This window comes from Vanessa tameamea, chromosome 16, assembly GCF_037043105.1.
Source record: "Vanessa tameamea isolate UH-Manoa-2023 chromosome 16, ilVanTame1 primary haplotype, whole genome shotgun sequence".
Classification (NCBI taxonomy): domain Eukaryota; kingdom Metazoa; phylum Arthropoda; class Insecta; order Lepidoptera; family Nymphalidae; genus Vanessa; species Vanessa tameamea.
Genome location: NC_087324.1, coordinates 9,087,278 through 9,112,927, shown reverse-complemented (window position 1 = coordinate 9,112,927; position 25,650 = coordinate 9,087,278). Strand labels below are relative to the sequence as shown.

At 33.2% G+C, this 25,650-nt stretch overlaps 2 protein-coding genes and 1 long non-coding RNA gene across 7 annotated transcripts in view; 2 read left to right on the top strand and 1 right to left on the bottom strand.

The window, feature by feature from the left end:
• The window catches only part of LOC113403075 (cyclin-dependent kinase 14), a 70,896-nt gene extending 53,425 nt beyond the window's left edge, over positions 1-17,471 (bottom strand). For 3 of the 5 annotated variants that reach the window (XR_010309395.1, XR_010309398.1, XM_026643517.2), the window contains exon 1: positions 17,255-17,471. Coding sequence is in view for 1 of the 5 variants with exons in the window: in XM_026643517.2 (XP_026499302.1) it covers positions 17,255-17,324 (70 nt within the window). In the remaining 4 variants the exon portion in view is untranslated. Of the gene's footprint in view, positions 1-5,077; positions 5,495-10,686; positions 11,148-17,254 lie in introns of those variants that run through there. The other 2 variants (XR_010309397.1, XR_010309396.1) reach the window with 2 other exon arrangements.
• Positions 17,472-17,719: 248 nt separating this feature from the next.
• On the top strand, positions 17,720-20,318 carry LOC113403076 (islet cell autoantigen 1). The gene is made up of 4 exons (XM_026643519.2): positions 17,720-18,414; positions 18,522-18,752; positions 19,090-19,335; positions 19,833-20,318. Exons 1-4 carry the CDS (start codon positions 17,845-17,847, stop codon positions 20,049-20,051), a joined length of 1,266 nt encoding a protein of 421 aa, XP_026499304.2. The 5' UTR covers positions 17,720-17,844; the 3' UTR covers positions 20,052-20,318.
• A 394-nt stretch (positions 20,319-20,712) lies between these two features.
• On the top strand, positions 20,713-23,272 carry LOC135193712 (uncharacterized). The gene is made up of 2 exons (XR_010309394.1): positions 20,713-22,347; positions 22,381-23,272. It is a non-coding gene; the product is annotated as an uncharacterized LOC135193712 (long non-coding RNA).
• Positions 23,273-25,650: the final 2,378 nt, after the last annotated feature.

The following is a 25,650-nucleotide window of genomic DNA, read 5'->3' as shown; positions in this document are numbered from 1 at the left end:
GTTTTAATAGCATATTCAAAAGCAATCCCACCAAGTGCTTTGTATTAACAAAGATACAATAAAGTAATTAACTATAGCGTTGACAATTAAGGAATGTAATTAACTTACATAGACGAAGAAAACACATAACAAAAATACGATATATAATTATTTTAGTTTCGAGTTATGAATCCATACAAATCTTATATTATTATTATTATTTTATGATTAATTATTAAATTCAATATTGCTAAGAAAGAAGCATAATTTCTTTAATTAATTCAAGTAAAATTTACCATATGTGTAAATGTTATTATCGCTGTGTAAATATGGGAAATTTGTAAAAGTATTGTCCCTAAAATCTTGTTTATTTGCTTTGTCGAATCCACCTCGTAACGTTAGTCATATGACATAATTATCAAACCAAGGATAGCTAAAGCCGCTTTCAAACAAAGTGAGTTTGTATTACGTTTAATTATCTCATATTTATCTATGATATCCAACGTGAAAGTGAATAGATAACATTTTTGTATAAGGGTAAATAGTCGTTTTCCATTGGTATTTTCATTTTTAAATTTTTATTCACGAACCATGCTTAAATAGGAATTAAGACAGAGGTATATAGGTAATAGAAAATCTTATTTAATATATATATTTAAATCATATAAATAACTACACATAGGTGCATTTTTACTTCTAAAAGCAGTTTGGACAAGGAATCATGAATATGTTATATATGTAGGTATACACAATATGATAGAATATGTATATAAATCTAAAATAATAAACATTAGATCCTTAAAGCGATCCATATTTGAAATTGTTGGATAGCAGAAGTGATGAATAAGTTACCCGTTCAATTTTAATATAAATCACTGCGGTAGGTTAATACTACGATTATCATTCACATACTCGAGATAGAGGCCATTCAGGACAACAATAGATTGTACACAAAACCTATAACAATAAGCGACGAAAAACTATTCAACCAGAACTGAAATGAGATCCCTGCCTCGCTCCGAAACTCGCTTGGAATACTAAGCGTTCATTTTTTTATATATAGTGCAGCAGGTGTTTATAATGTGTTCTGTTCCCAAAATTGTTAATAAAGCCTTGACGTTAATATCGTTCACCTTATCCGCTTTGAGACTATTTCAAACATCTCATTTTGCTTAAACTTTGGAAACCTTTTCAAATTATATCTCAATTAAGCAGCGTTCCTCGAGTATCATTACATCAGATTAAAGTTATATTGTATTATAATATCTTTAAGAAAATGTAGATCAGAATATTAGAGGATGTAACGGTTGGATAAGAAACGTAATATTGCATGATCACAAAGGCATTACGAGTTGCGCACGTTACACGACCTCGAACCTGTGACCCTACACACAATACGATCTATTATAATGTAAATGCGAATTGAGCTATGCAATTTATTGTTGGTGAAAAATGCTCTTTGTATACCGTTTATGAAGAGATCAATTGAGACTATTCGTTACCTGCATATTTTAACATAAGACTTAAAATTCCATATATCAATAGCTTACTTCCATTCAATTACATAAACAAACAAATCAATACACGGTATCTTTATGTACAAAACCTATTACATGTTTATATATACGCAAATCACGTTACTAAGGTAAAATATTATTTCTTTTCATTATCCGTACTTAAACATTTAATTTATCCGCAAACATTTACTTATATTAACAGATCACGAGATAGTTATACTTTATCCATATAAACTTTTTCTCAAGTACATAAATGCAATAGAATTTATCTTGAACGTTTCAATTATCTTTGTAATACACTCGTATTTTCTGGATTCTGTGTAGGTTCTAAAGTGAGTGAATGCAGCCCTGACCTAACGTCGCGGTCAGCCAAGCGGTTATTTCGCTCGCCAGACTTCGAATACCAGTACCTATCTAAAAGTATCAATTCTGATTTATTAGCTCTTCGGTAAGAACCTCCTCTCTAACGTAAATATTAGCTATGCTTTATTTATTAAGCAACTCTAACTCTCTATAAAATGGCAATTATACTCTTGTATGATAACTTGATCAAAGATACGATTTTTAAAATTCTCTTGTTGAATTTATAAGTATCTTTAACTGTGCTAACAGAGAAAGCAAGTAAAATATTAACTTTCCGTCTTCATTTTGGATCCATTAAGTCTTTCAAGGAGTGAAAGACGGTTTTTACAACGTTATAAAGCATAATGTTGTCGACCGAAAAGATTAATTTATACGGCGCGATAAAATCTGATTTCCCTCCACCCATACATTAAGCCCTGTCAGCGCTTCTTCAGGTAAGGAAAATTACCTCAGAATTGCGAAGAGACAACAAATTTAAGATATATTTATACACGTGTATATTTGAGCTATATTTAGAGTCGCAATCTTACAAAGTATACAATTTCTAGTACTGCTTGTTTCCCGAAAATAAAATATAAAATAAAAACCTAATACAGTATATATATAAAGTATTAATAAAACTATCTCACACCACTATTAATAACTAAGGAGGTAATAAATATAACGTGCTAAAGTATCTACCGGCTCGTATTCTCGTCCAAGCGTTTTAAGCGATGCAACTAAGTAGCAATTATTTTTTCCACAAATTATACTCGAGCCATTATTTAAAAGAAACTTCAGCTCTTTTATATTTTAAATGGTACAAATTGTAAACAATTTATTTAAATACCTTTTTCACTTAGGGTATCAATTGAGAAGACAGACTTTAGCGGCACATTGTTCTGAATGATTAAAAATAATATTCATCTTAAAGCTTTGTAATTTAACCCATAACTTGTATACAAATAGAAATACAAGGAATAATATCAAGAAGTTATAAAGTATATACGAAACATATGAAAACATATGAAAGATTGCCAAGGTTTTCAAACATGCTATTCACAAGGTTTATGTTTGTAATTTCATTATACCTTTAATACTTGTCATATTCTTAGGTATTTTTTAATCAGAGCCAAGCCACATTTCGTTTTTACGCCCTATTGAAAATCACTAAACATAAAAAAAATGTAGAATGGACATCGTAGGATGTATAAAATAGTTGTATAAGAATGTAAAGTTGTACAAAGTGTAGTGTGTCGATTCAAAGTTCAAAAATAATACGTACTCCTTAAATATTTTATAATTGCAACAGCCTCTATGAATGCCGCCAGACCACTCTAAAAATATTACTAATTGTAAGGATAAAAAGTTGAAAATCCATAAGGGTTTACTATCATCAATTAATACACCAAAGTGATCATTATTTTAGTAAAAACTAAACCTCTATTATTACAACACAAAATATGATAACTATTAAAAAAATGACCAAATAATTTGTTAATTCTTGTTAACGTATAAGACGTCAATATGGCACGCAATAAATCGAAGTGACGTCTATCAAAAGACGAGCGTTAAATAAGAAATTACCGGCTCATCGAAACGCTACATACATACGACATGTAGGTTTTGAATACATAATGAGCTCAGTATCGCGCATACGCTACAAAAAATAATTGACCGAATCGAGTATTAAATTGATCAGATTGATTCATTACTTATAATTTATTTACATCCTGTAGTCATTGACCTGGGCGTGTCGGCACCTGCGCTTGCGACTAGCATCTGACGCCTAGCGGATGCATCGTCAAGGTTGATCTGTCCAGTTTCAATCGATTGCTTTACAGAGATTTCCGATATGCGGGTCATGCTAAGCATCTGGTGCCACTTCCTATCAAAGTCAAGCACACAAGGAACATGTAACCTGTTTTAATAAATATATTGCCTTAGGAAAAAATAAGACTATTACGACCAAGACGGTGAAGTATTCCATTTACAAAATATATACCCTTTACTTCCTTATCGTGTCAAAAATAGTAGTAATAGTAATAAGTTAGTTGCGTGACATTATATCAAAACAATGAGATAATTGTATATTTTTTTTAAATTAGCAGTCGGGTCATGTGCATATGAGTCAGTTCCTTATTACTGACCTTCATAAAATTTATCGTTTAACGTTAAAAGTAATTATATTATTACACACCGACTAAAACATTAATTTAAGCGTATATTCAATAATTCGTTCCAAATAAATTGACCCAGATAAAAAACTAAAAAAATCGCAATTTAATGAAATTGTTACTTACACCTCTTGAAAAATATAAATTTCGGATATCAACAGTAGCGACTTAAAACATTAGTGGATAAAGATATGCAGTCGTGTGTTTATAATTTGAAATTACGAGACCGTTAACGTTAAAACTAGCTTTACTCAAACAGTGCGGAAAAAACACGGCAAAAAGTAGACGGCCTTTAGCAAAATACGTCTTTTGTTCAACTGTTTCTTTACGAGCATTTAAAAATAAAATCATTCGGATTATTTATTCGACTAACTTAATACTTCTATTACTTAGATAATAATAAATTTAATTATTTGATTATTGTGATCTAATAAGATAACTTGAATTCGACAATGTTTTACATAATTCTGATGTAAATATGATCAACAAAAACGAAGATCTTGTCAAAAGTCCTTAGGACATAAAATTATGCCACAAAAATTATCAATTGGTAAAATCTATGTAGATCAATTTTTCAAAATAAAATCATCCCTTATTTTCGCTATTCTTTCCTACTTTGACTTTTATTTGAAAAAATGACTAAGCATTGTATGTATACGTATGAATTCAAATAAATAAAAAAATCTGAAAAACTTATAAACAGTTATAATAAGCAATTCTTTGGTTACACTTGACGCGGTGTATCAAGTTTATGTAACTAACAAGATAGAACACGCGCCGAGGGTTAGAAACACCTTAAGTGCCGGTCTCAAACGTCGAAGGGTGAGAAAAACAAGACATTTTTATTAAAACAATATAAATTTCTTGCTTATGGATGTTTCGTATAAGAAATATAATAATAAACCTTAGAATTTTGTAAAAAAAAATCATTTTCGATTTAGGAATGTTATATTCTATACATACTGTTGTTGATGTTGATTTGAAAACAAATTTAAATGCGGCTTACATTCATATACACCTACAACATAAAGAACATTAGTAGATATATCTTAGTAATATTACCTTCTGAGATCGTGGGCAGCACGTTGACGAAGTTAACAATCCCGACGCCTGTTAGCTGACTCATTCACAAAATCAATTCAGCACTTCTAAGAAACGTCTGCAGACTGTATCCGGTCGGATTACAACAAATAAAAGCCTCAATTACGTTAACACTGCGGCATCACATAAACCACATAGATAAATCCGTCATATTTTGGCACTTTAAATTTTTGTAATCACACCTGTGCATCGAGAGAGCGGAGAGATTATATTTGTAAACCGTTAGAAATATTAACGCGGTGCGGTCACTGAGCACTTTTTCTCATGAGCGAGAGAAATGTGAACTATCACATGAGTGCGACCTAGATTTACAAATGCGCTGCGCGCGCGCCGTCCTCTCGCATTGAAGCGCAGGGGCCTACTGGACAAACGAGTCGACAAACGCCCGTTCACTAGTTTACATACTCTTATCTCTCGATGACAGCGCACTCGCTTGCTAACTCGGCGCTGCACTTACTGGGCCGCTTTCATAAGAGCTGCACAAGGCAGCACACGATTGAAAAAGCAAATTAAACCAAAACATAATCAACCTCCACGATAACTTAACAAATTGAAATCAAACACTAAATATCTAAATCCTAAAAAACTTTGACGCGAGCTGCAGAAACGACTCAATTGTCTTTTCAAGTATGAATTTCGGTTCAGAAAATCGGAATATAATGTCACCATGGCACTATATCTTCTATGGAATTAAATATTTATTGACTTATTCAAATTTAAAATGAAGGCTTTATTGAGAAAACTCTTTGTTGAATGGCATCAAAAACGGAAAAGAAGGTACTTATACAAAATGTAAACAATCCAATGACTACATGTATAAAGCAAGTAATACATTTAGAAAGTTTTAATTCCAAACAATATATTTAATTTATAAATAAGAGTATACCTGCGCAAAGAATCAATTTCCTAAACCACTTCGTCGCACGTTGTTTTTAAATTATGAAACGCACACATCAACAAAATTTCATACAAAAAAATGGTAATAAACATTTTTAAAGTTTGATTTATTGAATTTTTGCCTGCCTGCTTAAGTATAGATAGTTTCATTCTTGTAATTCAACGATTTAGTTTTTTATATATCTCGCATGTACAATGAAAAGGAAGGAGGAAAAAACATGGGTAAGATGTCTTGAAGTCTGCCTTCTAGTGCTATATAAGTAGCTACTACAATAATTAAAAATAAAGCTGCTTTCTATCCCCAAGCCTACTCTGCCTGCTGGCAAATCTACCCATCAAAGCTAGAAGCATTGCTTTTAACATAAGTATCGATTATTGGTTGATTTAAAACTGCAAGTAGTTTTCTCCAAACATTCCAAAGGAAAATACATTATCATTATCTTAAGTTATACTATGTCTTAAATATAACAAGCGCCTTGCACTCGGCCAGCGTTGTTGGCCTATGTAGTGGCGAACTCCGCTCCCCCCAAAAAAATGTTCTAAAAGACCTTCCGGGGCGCTCAGCCTATGTTTCCAGGCTTGACCATATCGTCGCGGCGACCCCATCGCGCAGCGACCGGGTTTTATGCGCCCCCTGCACCCTGGATTAGACGGGTCTTAATATATTTAATATGGAATATTGATTTTATAAACAGAGCTAACAGGCGCCTATGTAGAGTAAGGCCTCTAGAAATATCAAACGTCTCAACCGAACATTTTGTAATGTTCTCGAACTTTTCATCGCGGATATTCACCAATTATTCGAGACTTTTGTAAAGATTTGACATCTGTTTCAGACAAAATTTGTCATTCGGAAATGCCTTTTCGGAACAAACGGGACTGCTCAATATGTATTTGGTTATTATCAATTATTTCAAATAAAATGGAATTTATTGGCGCACTGACAAATACTATTTCAGACAGCTTCAAGATAAAACCTAACTTATCACCAGAAAAGTTAACTACTACTTAAAGTTACTTAACTGAAAACTTCAATATAAACTCAATATTGTTTTAAAAACAAATTCGAGTTATATAAAATTCGAATATTTTAGATACTGTATGTTAAAATAATATACAAATTCTAATATAGTTGTAAAATAATTGATTTCAACGGTTTATGCCACTGTTAACGAGTACAGATTTGTGTGTGGCCTCGCACATTTTTGGTTGAGGGCCAATGCCAACAAAGGTTTCATCGTTAGTTCTTCGTGAAAATAAATAAAATATTTTTAGATAATCTAAAATGAATATTTATTTGTTATATAAGTACTATAAGGTATCATCATAATTATTATTATTTTCCTAATAATACTTGCAGATGTACTTGATACTATTAAATATAAAAAAAGTTAATATCCCTCAGCTGAGCAAAAGCAGCACCTTCCGTAGAGTCCTCAGTAGAGTCCTTAGTAGAGTTTAGTTGATATACATTTTAGATGTGATATATGATTCAGAATTACGCCTTATACTGAGCGCAAAAATACGTGGTGATTTGAAATACGGTTTCAATTTTGATATTTTATTTAAAATCCCTACGATCTTAATTACCGACCTACGATTAAAATCCACGTATTCTACCACTACGGTATCTCTTTTCTTTACAAATATATCTTAACATGATTATCTATACTAATATCATAAATGCGAAAATAACTCTGTCTGTCTGTCTGTTGCTCTTTCACAGCTAAACCACTGAACAGAATTGATGAACGAATGAACCAAGCTTAAATTCCAAGGAAGGCTAAAATAACTCCTAAAACGCGAGCAATGTCGCCGACGACAGCTAGTCTTCTATGTCTTTAAAAATATCGTTGTTTATGCGGTTATTATGCGGGTTCACCGCGTCAAGTAAAAACCGATGAATATTTCGACATTAATTTTTTTTTTTTTTTAAATGAACCATTATAGTAATCGTGGTTCAGAAAAGGTTTTCTGTTAAACATTATCATACAATATAATTCAAAGTATAATTTAGCCACAGGAACGAGTGGCCGGGACTGCTAGTAATAAATATAATCAACTGCAATATAATTATATAAAAGCAAATTTATACGAAACGGTTCTAACAGTTCTATATTTTATCCGTATAATAACGTTATTTTCTTATTGCGTATCGTATAACGTAAAAACATTTTACTCCTCGAAAATACTTCCACGTAATCTAAGACTTACGTTTTTCTTAGTCGAGTTATACTTGTTTTCATGTTTAGTTTTCAGTAACTTAGGTAGAAATAAGATATCTTCAATAAGATCTAAGTGTCCAACATCGCATTTGAAATGAAATGACTATGACTAAAAATGTATCATAAAGTTCATTACTAAAATCTCAATCTGAGTGAATATATCGTAAGTTGAAACAACATGTACAATAATTTAAGTCCATTTAATTAATACCCCTGCCTGAAAGAATTTAATTATTACTAACCGCATTGAAATTCTTGCCTTTCGCAAATGTATTAGCGGTTACATCTTGTAATTAACAATTGAAAAAGAGAGCGTTAGAACGATCGGTGCTACGATTTAAAATGCAACCTTTTTATTAATTTTATTTTAAGACGTGTATTTAAATAATAATTAACATTAACAGCCAGTAAATTTCCCACTGGTGGGCTAAAGCCTCCTCTTCCTTTGGGGAGGAGGTTTTGGAACATATTCCGCCACGCTGCTCCAATTCGGGTTGGTGTGGTAAACACGAGTGGCTGAATTTCGTTGAAATTAGACACATGCAGGTTTCCTCGCGATGTTTTCATTCACCGCCGAGCACGAGATGAATTATAAACACAAATTAAGCTCATGAAAATTCAGTGGTACTCGCCTGGGTTTGAACTAATTGAACTAACCACTGGGCCATCTCGACTCTTATTAATATTAACGTACCATATAATTTTCATTGATTTCAACATGATGTGAAATCTCACAAAACACCCTTCGATCGAAAGTCGAACCTGAGCCCTCTTGTGAGTTTTCCTTAACTGCTGAGTGGTCACCACCCTTTGTTAAGCTATCTATAAGGCCACTAGGACAAAAAAATTAAATACAACTTCTTACATGTGTGAATTAAATCACACTATTTAGTAAAACACCACAACAAACCGTTATCATTTATTGAGGTTAAAGTACCTTCGAAATCACATGGATAGTTCGTGACTGCTAATTTTAGACTATAAGGAAACATATATTCTATTATTGTAGTACAAATAATAACATTGAATCATTTTTCCAGAGCGTATGTGCCTCTGCTAAGTAATGGTTTATTTGTGTAACAATTTTAACGTACTCGTCTAAATTCTATCGGCTATTAGTCTTCAAAGGTTACAAGGTTAAATGTTTAATTATTAAACACTCCAAAAAGTTTTGATGGAATATATACGACAAAACCCTGAAAAAAAATACAATTAAAATCCAATCAAGCCTTATTGTCTACCTCGAACGCTAGACATATCTGAGGAATGTGAGATATATTATAAAACAAATAACACTATGCAAACACGGAACGAACGAATCGTGAACGTTTGCATACAAAGCATTAATTATTCGTATATGAGACAATATCGGGGACAATGAAATATTTGTTAGCTCACATCCTTACAAATGTGTGTCATCGATAATATCGCATGTGAAAACATCACGACGCTTATTTATCGATTGAATACTTCATACATTACATGCTATCATTAAAATTTCATGAGGCGACTTCTAGAAGCACGACTGCTTGATATAACGTCTTTGTATTAGTATCCAATTGAGATTCATATTATTGTATTAAGTTCTGAAAGTGAAATTCTTAACGTAAATAAATTAATTGTTCAAGTCAATGTGATTAATCGATATTGAGTTCGATTTTCGAATTCTAATTTTAAATTATCAGATTCTAAACAGGTTTTCTTATTTATTTAGTAATATATTTAAAAATAGAAACAATATAATCAAAGATTATTTTCTGTGAATATTTGAGATATTACATCGACAGCAATAAAATACATTAATCCTGTCCTACTTGGCCATACTTGGCTTGGCTTCAATCTTGGTAATAATGCATTTTGCTAGTGTGAACATGGGGAGTAGTTACTAGAAGTGCACACTTGGTGCACATGCAAACGCCCTATGTCTATTTACAAACTAGATTAAACCTTTGAGAGTGCATTTCCTTCATTACATATTTCATTCCCATTCGCAGCTGGGACGGTTGCGTCATAATATGCTATCTATTATCTGTGTGATAATACAATATAAACATAATGGCGGACTTTACATTTCATTATGTATAACTATTATTTATTTAATATAATTTAGACTTTGACCTCCATATAAGTTAATAAAAAATATATTGAAACCGAAATTGCAATCAGTTATCAGCTGTTTAATTAAAACCCGTAATTTGCGTTTAATTTGAATTCACAGACCGTTGCTCTATTAGTGTATTGTTATAGTACTATGACTAAACTAAAGTTTTTTCAAAAGACTAATTTAAACCGTGAAAAAATTTGAATTGCCGTAAACCTTTTATAAGTACATAAATTAAAGTATTGTAGTTAAATTATAAATCTAAGACATTTAATGTATTTTTAAATACATCTACAAATCTACTACTACAATCAAATGATATATAAATTCAATTAATATGAACTTACTTTTCTTATGAGTCCCGAAGGTGTCCTCATGACCGTTGTACGCTCTGTCTTCATCGTACTCGTACTCCTTAAAACTGTCGAAGGAATACAGTTTGACGGCTTTCTTATCTCTTTCACTTGAATAAATGTTCTTTTATTTAACAAACTTTTAGTATTGGCACGCGGTAGTTTTTATCATCGGTTTATTTTTAATTTGGTAATTTTTTGAACAAACAAATCGTAAAAATGTCACTATACAGAATTTGTCAGGAGAACTTCGTCAGCACGTTCGAAGACAATTCAATAATCCGAGCCGGAAGCGGTATTACGCACGTAGCATTGTATATTCGAACAATGGATTTTCAACGAGATAGGTTCGATCGGAATTCGGTATTCGAATTTTAAAATGCACGAGTTCGTAATATGTTCGGGAGTCAGTTAGGCGGGAGCGCTCGTCAGGATGACCGCGTGTCGTCTGGCTGGGTTGCAGTCTCCCGACTCGCCGCGCCGGCGCCCGGAATTGTGTCAGACGGCACCCGGAGCACCCCGGCCTTTCATGAATACACCTCGCACGAAGCTTGACGCATCAATACATTCGTTACCGTATGCACGTCGGCTTCGTAATTGCCGCTTACCCTTTATTTACTCGGATATAAAATATTATGACACAAATTACCTACGTACTATTTTGAGCTAAACTGCACTGCATTTATATATAATGTCTTGTTTGTAATTTTAAAAACTACGAACAGTAATAGCTGTTGTGAATACATAAAAAATGACACAAATAAAACGATAAATACAAAAGAATGACGTATATTCGTGTTCCGATTTCGTAATCAAGCACGCAGATAATAAAGATAACAACATTAATCAGAAATTTTTGAACTGATATGCAAATAAAATACTTCCCTATAGTTTGGCGGATTGAATAAATTCAATCAATGTATTGTACGACGCCAGGTGCAAAATTAAATCGAACATTTGTGATTTGCGAGGCAGTTTATTCAATACAGGCACAATGTACGTACACACTACAAAATACTAACGAGACCTTTGTTTATTTGCATATTAAAGTTTTTGATATATTCGATTGAAATAAGAAAATTAGTTCCTATATGAATACTCGAGTGCGTCTCATACTTCCTGCATTTATTGTTGTTTTTAATAACGTTTTACCACAGCCCTCGGAACAAAAAAGTTTTTACAATTTGTAAAGGCCTTGTTTGCTTCAAGATGATTATAAAATTTTATGTAACTTTTAATTTAACCTTTCAATTACTAGAATTTCATTTGAAAATCTGACAACGTATTTTAAATTAATTTCGTTCATTCTTTCAAAATATCAAATACATTCCAAAATATAAAAGAACAAAGAGCAAGAATCGCTTTAACGTTCACGTAGGAGAAATTTCTATGAACAAGTTCGAATTATGCTAAATTGAAAGTCTCATTCGATCTAAGATTTGCTTTAATTGAAAATCAGAAGTATTTTGATATCATATTAAAAAATACCTTCTTCATTCTTGAAAGGTCTTAACATATTATAAATTTGAAAATTGCAGTAGTGAATGCTAAAATTAAAAAGGGTCACTGCAAAAAGTTTTTATTATGACTTCGTAATAAATATTAAATAAGTACCTACGTTAATTCAAACGTGCGGGGAAATCTAGCGCATACTGCAGAGGATATATTTTCATTTTTCACCTTTATCGTATAACATCGACCTCTGACATTTGTAAGAGCATTACAGGCCAGCAACCTGGGAAACGTCCCGAAACTAGGACGAACCAGTGCTTACGTATCTATTCGGTTTTAAAGCTAGCCGTCTTCTAAACCTCATCCCGTTAGCAAAAGCAATATTATACATAAAAATTGATATTGTTATATTTGATTAAGATTAATAGATTTCAACACCATTTGACTGATCACAATGAAAGTTGACCCTAGTAGTTTTTTCATAGACAAAGTTTTCATAGATACCAGCACAATTTCTATACCGTTCAACCGATCGCTATGAAATTTGGTATACATTTGAGTAAACATTTTAGCTCAAGTCGTATCGTATAATAGTTTACAAATAAAGTTGGAGGCATTGCAACGCAGCCGGGCATTAGATAATTTAGTATATCTAATTATACCAAAAGCTATACGATACGAACCGATATAATTTATACTCCAAATACTTCAATCGACTTCGATGACTAAAATCTCTTATAAAAGAATTGAACCTCATGTTGTAACTAACACATTTTGTTTTTCAATTTATTTTAAATTTGATAATTATTTTTATTTTATGTGATCGCTAGTCTATCAACAAGATGATCAATGTGAAAGTGTGATTTAAGAATCTTCCCTGATAATAATTCTCAATGATGTACGTTGTTACGTTTTCGTGGCTAAACCGATTTTGATATTTTTATTCCGACAAAACAGTAATGAAAGGTTAATCAAAGTCAAATTCAAAGTCAAAAATCTTTATTCAATATAGAAGTGTTTACACTTGCTTATTGATAGTCAAAAATCTACCACCGGTTCGGAATTTAACACCTCGGACCTGAGAAGAACCGGCGAAAGAAACTCAGCGAGATATTTTTTTTTTTTTTGAATGAAGACGCGGGTTACAAGTAAATAAAATTCCGATATAAATCCTTTTTTTTGTCTAATGATAATACAGGTATTTACAGAACATGTTATAATAGTCGCGTGAAAAATGTATACATTTTAACAATAAATAAGAATTTACAAAAACTGCCAGTCCGCAGATACGTGCGATAAATCGCCGGCAACTCAAAGAATAAAAGCCTGCTGATTTCAAAGCTATTCAAAAACTCGTAATATTGTATGAATACAAACGAAATAATTACCGACTCTGTTTATAGAGTTTTTTAATAGATGTTTATTTTTTATCTGTTCCGAAGGCTACAGGACAAACATTAAGGAATGTAATGCCCGGTTTAAGTTTAATATAATAAATATTCAATAATCGATTTTACTTACGCTTTTTGCATGCCCATCTGTGTACCAAGCACTTATCACACAGTCTACCGCCAAACAGCAATGCTTAGCATTGTTGGATTTTGGTCAGCAGGATTGAGCCAGTGTAACTACAATCCTACAACAACATCTTAGTTCTCAATGTTGGTGGCACTTTGAAGACGTAAGGGATAGTTAATTTTTATTACAATACCAATGTCCAGGCGGTGTTAACACCTTGTCATCAGATGGTCAATTTGTGAAAAACTAATAAATTAAAAAAAAAATCGTTTCTATTGCCGTACGTTTAGTAGAATAATTGTCTACTATACGTAACTCAAAAGTATGCGTGTAATCGCATCTATGTGACGTAAAAACGTTTATAGGAACCACTGACGGCTCGTGGTTATATATTAATAACGATTGAATATCGATTACTGATGTTATAAAGGAAACGGGCTTTGTATGTGACACACGATACAATTCTAATGTGCTCTAGCAATTCTATGTATTGGCGTATTGAGATTGTAACTGCACAAACGTGATCTTTGATTTGTTTTTTGGTAAGAAAGTTTTTTTTTTATTTAATCGCATCGTCGACCATGCGAAGTGAGCTGTGAACGAAATCTGAAACATGGATATGAAATATAGGAGAAAAGAGCAATCAAATGTTTTTAACGATCCTCTGTCGTGATCATTATATAAAGATTAAACGCGACTCTTTCAATTGCACACTCTTATTTGCTACCCGTGTAAGAACATTCTTTGTGGACAAACAGAGTAGTCTAAATTCATTCAAACTCCACGGTGGTAGCTTTCCGTTACGTAAAATTTGATAATTATTTAGAATGTTTTTTTTTTATTGTAGTAGACGTAGTATTCGTCCTAAGACATCATAAATAACAGAATATTTTTTATTAAAAATAATGAATTTTCCTTCAAACGCGTGATATTCATTTAACCTATTTTTAGTATTTAAATATTACATATTTCATAACAGTTTCTTGTCTTAGTTATTCAAATACATAAATAATATCGCGACAATACTATAATTACATAACTCGTAAAAATGTTTTTAAAGAATTAATAAATAATTTCGAAATTACATTACTTTAATTTCGATAAAATATTAAGACCGTATTATTATTAATATTTATTCATAATATTCCTGAAGACTTTCACGGCCCACTAACTAAGAATAAAGCGACGTGGTTTCAGCTCGTCCGCTCAACGACGATGACAAACGTAGTCTTAACGAAATATATGAATCAAAAAAACATAACCAAATTCAATTAATAATTACTTGATACTATTATTTTTAATACCAAATTATTCTACATAATATAAACATAATAAATATTTAAGTAATGATATCGTCATTATTTTGGTGCATTGTACGCCCATTGATTGGAATTCATTTAAACGTTGTCTACTAAACTCGTATTTTTATATGTACTTCAGTTGGAGTTCCTTATTATTAAATAAGCCGTAAAGAAAATTGGTTGAGTTAATGATAAAAATATATGAGCCCTTACGGTTCATTGATACGAACACTAACATAGTAGTAAAAGTTTATGAGAAACAGCGTAATGATATTTGATTTTAATTGCAAACGTTAAACAAGCCGTAACGTTATACCTATACCTAAAGCTTATACCTAAAGTTGGTTTTATTAAAAATCACTAACATATTGTTACTACTGATGTAAATGGTCGTATGTTAACTTTATTTCCTTTGCAGAAAGCAAGAAATAATAATTTCCATACATTTACAATTATACAATAATCTTAAAATTATACATCTTCCTTTTTTATCAATATCTGATCAATACATAGCATAAAAATTAGTAAATGAATAGAACCAGTTTACGAATAACAACCATTATCAGTTTTGAACTTACAGTACTTTTAAAATACAGACATGCATTAAATAGACACTACGTTGCCTATTTAAGTGATTTCAACCACAAGATCGTAGTTTCAATCGCCGCTCATAACAATGAACGTATAGGCCATGCGGGTGTTTTAGCATTCCGAAAATTGTTAGGAGAAATGATTGTACAGATAATAATTCGAGGTTAACACCTCGATTAAAGGTATTCAAGTAAAGATTTTTGCACGATTACTCCACGGTTCATCAAATGTTTCAACTCTAAACGGAACAAAGACATAATTTGGAATAAGAGACGAATACTTGTATCGTATGTTCAGTTCATCTTTTTCCGCGACGGTTCTCGCATTTAAATTCATCGTTTTTAGAAAACAGATCCGAATTGTTGTTTTATATACAATATCAATTTTGATTTCACTTTAGCTAAACTCGAAACCGAAGATAGTAAGTATATCGATCGTACTTCCGAAATAGATGCGCTATTCACGGTACACGCAGCCTTGACCTTAAAATCGGCGAAACACCTAAAATAATGTTTTTTTTTATCTATGATTCATAATTAAGTGCCAAATACAACTAAAAAGTAAAAGATTTATTGTATTTTGTACGATAATTTATTATTTGTAATGGCAAACGAAATTGAAGCAGCATGTGAAGCTTGTGTATAAAAGATACATCCTATGTGTTGTAATTGTATCAATAATTACAAAATCTATATAAGTAGTGTTTAGGAGAAAATATTTTCTTCATTCATTAAATTTCAATTTGAAATTAAAACATGTTGTAAAAGTTTATGTACTATGTAACTGTATTTATTTATATTGAATTATTTTAAACTATGATAAGGTTGCAAATTGGATTAGGATACAAGCAATTTGAAAGAAACAACTATTAATTTATATAATAATTAGAACAGTAGTAATTAAATTTGAAAAAGTGTTTTTCTTCATTTTTGTTGACTTGAAGTTTAGATACATAGATTTATATTTTTTAATTCAGCGAGCTAATTTGAACTGATACTTGAGAAATTCTAATTATGTAGTTTTTATAATTGAGAACACGAACAACAATTTCATTCTAACTGATGTACACCATGTCTTATTTAAGTTTCTCAAAATAATATCCTGTATTTGCAAATGCAGCTTTTACAATTTTTTATAACTATAAGAAATACCTCATTAATCTTGTAAATAAATAAAAAAATATGTATATATTTTCATCAATAAATTATAGGATTTATAATTATAATGCACTTATTGAAATAAACAAAGAAATATTTTAAAATTATACTCATACATTATCAACAAAACCTTATCCTTTTGTCTTATCATTTATGATAATAAAAATATTGTTTCAAATCTCCATTAGAAATAGACATTCTTGTGTGGTGATATTTATATTAATACCAACAGATGTACTTATAACAAATGCTTTCCAATTGTTTAAAAATGAAGAACTATTTAAAAAAAAAGATGTAGAAAATTTACGATATGAAATAAAACCCCAATATCGTTTAAAATAAAATCGACAAAATAACTGATCAAAATATTTACTTTAAAATAACTACGATATTTTTGTAAGTTCGGTGCAATACATGTTATGATTTCCTAAGTGCCGTAGTCTATGATAATTCTCATGTATTCTTGATATGGAAATTTAATCAATTTAATTTACCTACATAACCAAAAACGTTAAAATTCTAAATTGACAACTACAAACTTACCATCTTTGACATTCTTCGAAGACTGCGAGGATGACACTCCGGGTATAGTTTTATCACTCGCACAGTACATCGTAATTGTCTTCACAAAAAATTGTGTTGCTTAAAACTATATTGTTTAGTACAATGTAGCATATTATTATCTAACAATCAGTATAATAACACAATACATTCGCACATAATGCGAAACGCGTCGGCCATTCCACATTCCGATTGTAAATATGGCGTCATAGACAAGAGACAAATAAGGCTGGATACCTACAATGGATGTTCCTAATTATTTTAAACAGAATATTTCAACGCATTAAATATTATTAGAAATAATTTTAATTAATAAAATGAAATAAAATAATTCCTATATATATAATATGGGATTAGCTTAAGAAGTACATACCATAAATTTTTAAATAACTTGTACAATATCTGTGGCTACAATTCTATTATAAGCTGTGAAAACTGAAAAGTGACATTTTCTTATCTTTCAGTCTCTAAAAACTGAACGTCACTATTTTCAGTATTTTCAGGAGAAAAATGATGATATTTGTGATTATACTATAAATTCTCATATTTAAGTTAAAAGAAGTGTTGTAAATATGATGCAACATCAATATTGGGTGACTAAAAAGACTGTTTTAAAAAGATTAGGAACTAAAGAAGATGATTGTATTGTTTCATCCGACGCCGAGCTTGATGCAAAATTAGAATTGTTTCGATCAATATCCGATAGTTGTTTGCAATTACAACGAGTTTTAGATCAGTACCAAGAACGCCTATGTATTTTAGCTCAAGAAGAGAACGCTTTAGGAAAATTTTTACGTGATGCTGGAAAAGTTGGCGATGCTTCAGGGAAACACATGGTATCGGCTGGTAAAGCTATTTCTTATTCAGGCCAGCAGCGCCTATCTATAAGACCGCCATTGTTAAGGCTTTATCATGAAGTGGAGACGTTTAGAGTTCGAGCTGTAAAAGATATGCGAGCAACAGTGTCTGCGATGGAAAAAGCCCGCATCGAGTACCGCGCTGCTCTAAGCTGGATGAAATCTACTAGCGCCCAATTAGATCCCGACACTGGACGTGGGCTTGATAATTACCGAAAAGCGCAACGACAGGTTCGCGAGAGTAAGAAGAGTTTTGATAAATTAACCTTAGATGTTTTACAGAAGGTGAGAAAGTAATTATTAATTAAATATATTACATTCTATATCTTAATTTTAATATCATATAATTTTTCTATGAAGATATAGTAATTTATGGTGAAATAACTTTTTAGATTGATTTATTAGCTGCTGCAAGATGTAACATGTTTTCTCATGTTCTATCAAACTACCAAAATTCCTTTTTAAATTTTTCAACAAAAGTAACTCAAACTTTGCAAGCTACTGTGGATACTATGAATGAAACTCCACAATACGAATTTAGTATTCTAAAAAGTTTAGGAGAAATGGAATCCAACCAAGATGAAGAAGCTGCACCCGATAAAGATCAGATGTTATTTTTCCAGGTAATATTTGAAAGCCATAATTCATCATTATGCAAAATTCCTAATCTACATATATTTAACAGATTTCAATATCATAAACTAGTGACCTACTCTGACGTTACTTGGATACAGTTCATTAATAAATAAAATGATATATGACCTAAATATAATTTATTCCTTGCAACACTCAGGAATAAAATAGCCTTCTAATAGTACAAAAAATAATAGATCTGGTTCACTAGTTCCTGTTACCTCTAAAAGCAAGCAAATTTTACACCTTTATAATAATAGTATTATAAAGACTAATTAGTAATTTAGCTAAATGTTTAGTTAATCAATTTAATTAAATAAAATTCAGGCTGATTACAAAGATGAAAAGCAAGAAAAGCCTTCAACTGATGCTAAAGATGTTAAAAACTATAATGAAAAACAACTATCCAATGACAACAATGAAGAACCATCAACATCAGCCAATCTGATTGATACGGAAAACCAAGTATCAACTAACAATGAAGATATTAATGAAGATTTAGCAGGCCTGCAACTTGATTGTGGGGACATTCCAGCTAATTTTGGATCCTTTATGCCTTCCCAACTATTACAGGTAATAAGATGAATATAAAATAAACCAAATATTTTATTATTTTTTATAATTATATGTGGATTGTTTTAATTAATCATCACGGGATATAATATAGTCAAGCATTACTGAGTTTCTTGCCTTGCGAAAGGTAACATTGTGAATAAAGTGTCCTTTTTTGGACAAAAATCTGCATCATGTCATCGACCAACCTACTACATACTTAACAATATAAGTCATCTCATTATATCATTAGAGACTAATACTTCATAAGCAATTTAATGTATAAAAATATTCTGTTTTGTAAATAGAGAATTCATTTGGAAGCATTTGTCAGTTGGTATAAAGGTTTATTAGAATTAAATTTATAAAACTTTCAACATTGTCTTATGATTTAAATATGTATCTTTTAACTTTATCCCAAAAAAGTAATAAAAAATATATGTAGACATGTAACAAAGTATAATAATATAAAAAAAAATTGTTAACATAATTTTAATAAAAAGCATTTTCTATTTCAGAACATAAATACCAACCTTTTACAAGGATCATTGGCTCCAGTCCACATCAATAATGTAAAACCAACTAACCAGCCAACAACGAGCCAACATAAAGTTACAAAAACTGTACCAAAGAAGGAAGACAAGGCAGCTTGGTTTAAATTATTTGCTGAATTGGATCCACTTGCAAATCCTGACAATTTACCTGGGTCTAATGCGAATCAAAGTCATGCAGCTTGAATATTATAAAAAGAATGAATATTTTAAAAGGAAGTGGTCCATTGGTAATAATTTGAAAAATTATTTTTCTCATGTGTTGCCTATCATTTATATATAAATCATATAGATAATATTTAATTATGTGAAACATACAACATAATCTTAACATGAACAATGTTTAGGTCGCAGTAAAGATATCTTAACTTTGTCACTTTCCAATAATCACATGTTTACAGTTTTATAAAAATAATAACATTTGGATAAAATTACAGACAAATTACAAATTAAATTCTAAATAGTGAAAGCAAAAATATTTGAGATTTAACCAATTTTTGTGATACCTTTATGGAAATCTGATTCGGAAAGCTAAAGCCTTTGAAATTGATTATCAATTATGTTATGGCTCTGTATAAGTTTAAAAATATCCTTGAAAGATGAATGTTTGTATCTTGTTTGGAGCCAAGATGGCCCAGTGGTTAGAACGCGTGCATCTTAACCGATGATTTCGGGTTCAAGCCCAGGCAGGCACCATTGAATTTTCATGTGCTTAGTTTGTGTTTATAATTCATCTCGCGCTCGTCGGTGAAGGACAACATCGTGTGGAATATCCTCCAAATCTTTTCCTCAAAGGGAGAGGAGGTCTTAGCCCAGCAGTGGGAAATTTACATCATCATCTGCCCGCATTCGTCCACTGCTGAACATAGGCCTCTACAAATGCACGCCACTGTGATCTTTCTTCGGCAACTCGCATCCAGCTCCTGCCAGCCGTCTTGCACAAATCGTCACTCCACCGTGCCTGAGGACGTCCTACACTACGTTTGCCGAGACGCGGTCTCCACTCTAGAACACGTTTTCCCCAACGGTTATCGGTTCTACGACAAATATGGCCGGCCCACTGCCCCTTCAGCTTACTAATCCGGTGCGCTATGTCGATGACTTTGGTTCTCTGACGGATCACATCATTTCTGATGCGATCCGTCAGAGATAATCCGAGCATAGCCCTTTCCATAGCACACTGAGCGACTTTAACCCGGTGGACCAGCTTTGTCGTGAGTGTCCACGTTTCGGCTCCGTATGTCATGACGGGTAAGACGCACTGATTGAAGACTTTCGTTTTAAGGCACTGTGGGATCGACGATATGAAGATTCGTCGTAACTTCCCAAATGCTGCCCAACTTAGCTGAATACTGCTATTCAACTCGTCCACAAAGTTGTTTCTACCTAATCGCAATGTCTGCCCGAGGTAGACATATTTTTGAAAAACTTCGAGGACGGTACCGTGTATCGCAATCGGTTCCGGTAGAACATGTTCATTGAACATGACCTTGGTTTTATCCAAGTTCATCCGTAGGCCGAAGCGCATAGAAGAATCAGTCAGCTCATTCAGCATTTGTTGTAGGTCCTGCAGCGTTTCTGCCATGATGACGATGTCGTCTGCGAATTTCAAGCGAGAGACGTACTCGCCATTGATATTGATGCCACGTCCTTTCCAGTTCCGCATCTTGAACATGTCCTCCATGTATTAGTGAACAATTTGGGGGAAATAACGTCCTCTTGTCTCACTCCTCGATGCAATGGTATGGGATTTGTTTGCTAATTCTGTACTTGGACGTTAATGTAGCTCTAGGATCCTCATTTTCGGGATCAGATCTAAATGCATGCGATGCGTATAACTGGCCGTAAAAGTCCTCTACTTCCGAAAGAACTGCCGGCTTGGAAGAAACGACTTCTCCACTTGCTGTGGTCAACTTCGTTAGGTGGCTCCTTCCAAGAGATTGTACGAACACCTTAGACCCCCGATTCTGCTCGATGGCGCTTTCAATCAGTATTGGAGCACCAGAGGTCGTGTCGTACGCGGTTGATGATCTCTTGGTTTAGTTGCCGTTACTCTGACGAAGTGACAGGTGGGTTTTCACGTCGTTTCTTCATTAGCCCTAAAGTCTCTTCCGTAAGTTTGGACTTTCTGCCCTTACGCTGCATGCTACAAAATCTCGTGCCTTCTTCCCTGAGAATTCTACCTACATTTTCGAGGTTCTGGTTTACGTCTGTTGTGGTTTTCACGGCAGCGAATCGGTTCTCCAGGTTTGACTGGAACGCTTCAGATCCCGCAATGGTTTGAAGCGGGGTTGGTCGGAGTGTAGACTTCATCAGACGGACGCGCTCGGCCTTAAAATTGATATTCAGAGAGCCTCGGACAACTCGGTGATCACTACCGGTATTGAACCTGTTGAGCACTGAGACGTCTCTGAATATGTGCCTTTTGTCCGTCATGATGACATCGATCTCATTTTTGGTCATAGTGTCGGGGCTTTGCCACGTCCACTTCCTTTGAGGCTGCTTCTTGAAGAAGGAGTTCATCAAGAAGAGCCCCTCCCGTTCGAGGAAGTTGACAAGCATTTGCCCCCTATGATTTCTGCTTCCAAATCCATGGGGTCCTAATACCGATTCGCTACAATTTTGTACTCCCACTTTAGCGTTGAAGTCCCCCATGACAACGTTGTAGTGGGTCTTCGTGGTGAAGTGGACCCTCCACTCCACCACCTCGATATATCATCGAACATTTCCTCCACTTCATCGTCCGAGTGTGTCGAGGTCGGTGCGTACGCTTGCACCACCTTAAGGTTGTACCTCTCGGTGAGCTTTACAATGAGGTACGCTACCCTGTTCGACACACTGGAGATTTCCACAATGTTGTCAGCTAGGGACTTATTAGGTGGCCCGATTCGAGGGTTACGGTGTCCTCTCCCTCTCTACGGACTTCACATAACCCTAATATGTGCCACCTAATTTTCCCAAGTTCCACCTCGAGTTGCGCTAGATGCGAGTCAAGCCGTAGCGTGCGTCCGTTGTACGTCGCCAGGGTCAGTCGGTTGTGGTGGCTAGATACGCCTTTTTTTTATGGTTATACCGCCATCAGTCGGTCGCCAGAGCCTTGTTTGCTGGTCGGCAGGATGCACCACGGGCAGGTGAGGTTGGCTTGGGGCGCTAAGGTGTCGTTTGCGCCCCCTTACATCCCATTTATTTATTATATTTATAAATTTACTTGCTGCTAATGTAATGTATGTAATGTAATCTTGTTTGTACTAGAGACGAACCACGTGCACCATTCCAGTGAAAATTTTACGTTTGTTCAATAAATAATAAAGCATTAACATACAGCCTCGCATTCGAGGTGTGCAATACCAAAAATATTGCTACAATAGTCTTGTGGCCTCAATTTTTTATTGATTACTTAAACAAAATATATATATGTATATTAATGCATGGTAAGGCTTATGGAACACTGTTTTTTTATATAAATGTAGCTGTACTGGGTATATATAATGTTAATTGATGTCTACCAAAGATGTATGGGGGATAATTGTCCATTTATTTTTCATAGTTTGAGATTATGCTTCAGTTGTTAATATTTTTGCCATTAATATGAGTGCACTGTTTGATTGTTTGATTGGATTATGGCAGAAATCATCAAACCATATATTTAGTTAAATCTAAACATACTAAGCTTTAAAGGTCAATGTTTTTATTAAATTGACTTTTGCCAAATATTCTTTATAAAAACACAAAAAATCAAAATAATTCTTTAAATATAAATGTCAGTTATTTTTTTTTTACTTAATGTTTAATGTGATTTCATTTTAAACTAAATATATATATTATTGATATGTAGTGTACTCCATACTACGTAAATTTCGTTAAATATGTTTTAATTTAATTACAAATAAGTTAATTTTTAAAAGATGATGTAAAATTACTTAATACTTGTTTATTTACCTAATGTTTATATAATGTATTATTGACGCAAGTGTTTATGCTTTTAATAACATAGTACTATTGTTTAAGAATATATTTTTAGGTTGAACATTAAAATTGAGTGCATAGATCTATTCTCTTACGAAGTTGTGTACCTGTACGATAATTTATTAATGCGTGCATTAATATGACTGACTCGCATGCCTACAAGATGTCTTAGTGTGGGTGAGATGATTAATGTACGAATAAAAACTGAAAAAAAAATACAAATAAGGTTTTATTTGTTACTTATAGCGATAATTTAACATGAGGTGCGCGCTTTCGTAAGTGAAGAGATTATTAGCTTATGACGGATAATTTTTCACATCATTGACATATTAGATTAAGTCAAACATTCCTTAATTTACAAATACGTAGTCATTATTGTCTTGGCACACAACAAATTACATATGGTTGGTCGTCTTTATGTAATAACATTGTTTTTATTAAAAATATAAAATCTTCCCCCATTTGCCCTTTCTAGTCAAGTGAATTTCATTTAAAATGAATATAATACCAAAGATTTTGTTGGAATATTATTATAAAAATATTTATGTTTTATTTACATCCAACAGCATTATTGTAACTCTTTATATTTTAATCTATAAAAATAAAATTGGTGTTCTACTTTATTGCAGTGTGTTTTTTTTCTAATAGAATAAGCAATAATTATGTATAATAATTTATTACATTACATAGGTGTAAAACCTTATAATTTCCACGAATCAATGATATTAAATAGTGCAAAATTAGTTATAATAAAAAAAAAAGTGATTTTGAAGTACTTTACCGTAACCAATTTAAAAAAGGGATTACGGATTACCTTACTATGTTTAATAATGGTTTTCTCAATATCTACTAATTTAATGATTACTTTTTATATTTAATACTAGGTATTCAAATCAAAGGTAATTTTGTCAAATTACGACTCCACCTTAAAACAGCTCCAATTTTTTCCTAAGGTTATGGTGTACATCATTACCGAATATCTTAAGAATATGCAATAATATGGTGGCGCATGCTGTAAATTGGGAATGGGAATTAATTTATTCTGATTTAAAATCCTCCAAACTCTAGGGGGATTCTCGGGGTACCTAGAACCGCCCTAGACCTTGCGGCGCCTATTGAGGCGAGGGGAGAAGGTGCGCGTACCAGTTTTTCCTCCTTCGGTCGTCTTCGGCGGAGCGGGTTCCAATATGATAATTTCGAAGGAGAGCATCTCTGAACAGCACGCCTCGCTACCAAGCATCGCGTTAAGCCCCCACGCAGCACGCAGCAGTACGCCGTGTCTACAGCTACGTGGCTACGGGAACGCTCGTGGCTCACTATCGTGGCCCCGCCAGCGGCAAGGGCGCGCCTTCCTCCTCTGCGTCCGTCCCGTACCGTGACGGACTCCTAAGAGTCCGCGACTGGAGGCCTGCCGTCATGGGCTGCCGCCCTGCGACGGATAAGATGACAGCCTCCGCCCCTGACCACCGGTGTGTACTACACCTAGGACGCTCGTCATGAAACTCCCCCCCCCCCTCCTCTTGCCAACGAATCACAACGCTCACAAAGTCCACTCTGCTGACCAGAAAATACCAGGAGCGACCCCGCGGCAGTCTTAGCCGATGAGCAAGATCAAGTCGACTTCGTTGCCCAAGGTACACCACGAGGAGGTGACTGACATGCACACTAGCCTGTGAAAACCGAATCTAGCCGAATAATCACATTTAAAAAAAAAAATTATGGGCTCCTAAGCCGTGCGCCATACTACTGGTAAAGAACGATAGAAAAAAACACTTTCGAGGTGAAGCCGTGATTCGAGAAATTTACCAAATCTAATATT

Excerpts from the sequence above, each read along its gene's own strand:
- LOC113403076 (XM_026643519.2), top strand. The coding sequence starts at position 17,845 with ATGATGCAACATCAATATTGGGTGACTAAAAAGACTGTTTTAAAAAGA. Across the intron at positions 18,415-18,521 it reads CCTTAGATGTTTTACAGAAG|ATTGATTTATTAGCTGCTGC; the intron begins GTGAGAAAGTAA and ends ATAACTTTTTAG. Across the intron at positions 19,336-19,832 it reads TGCCTTCCCAACTATTACAG|AACATAAATACCAACCTTTT; the intron begins GTAATAAGATGA and ends TTTCTATTTCAG.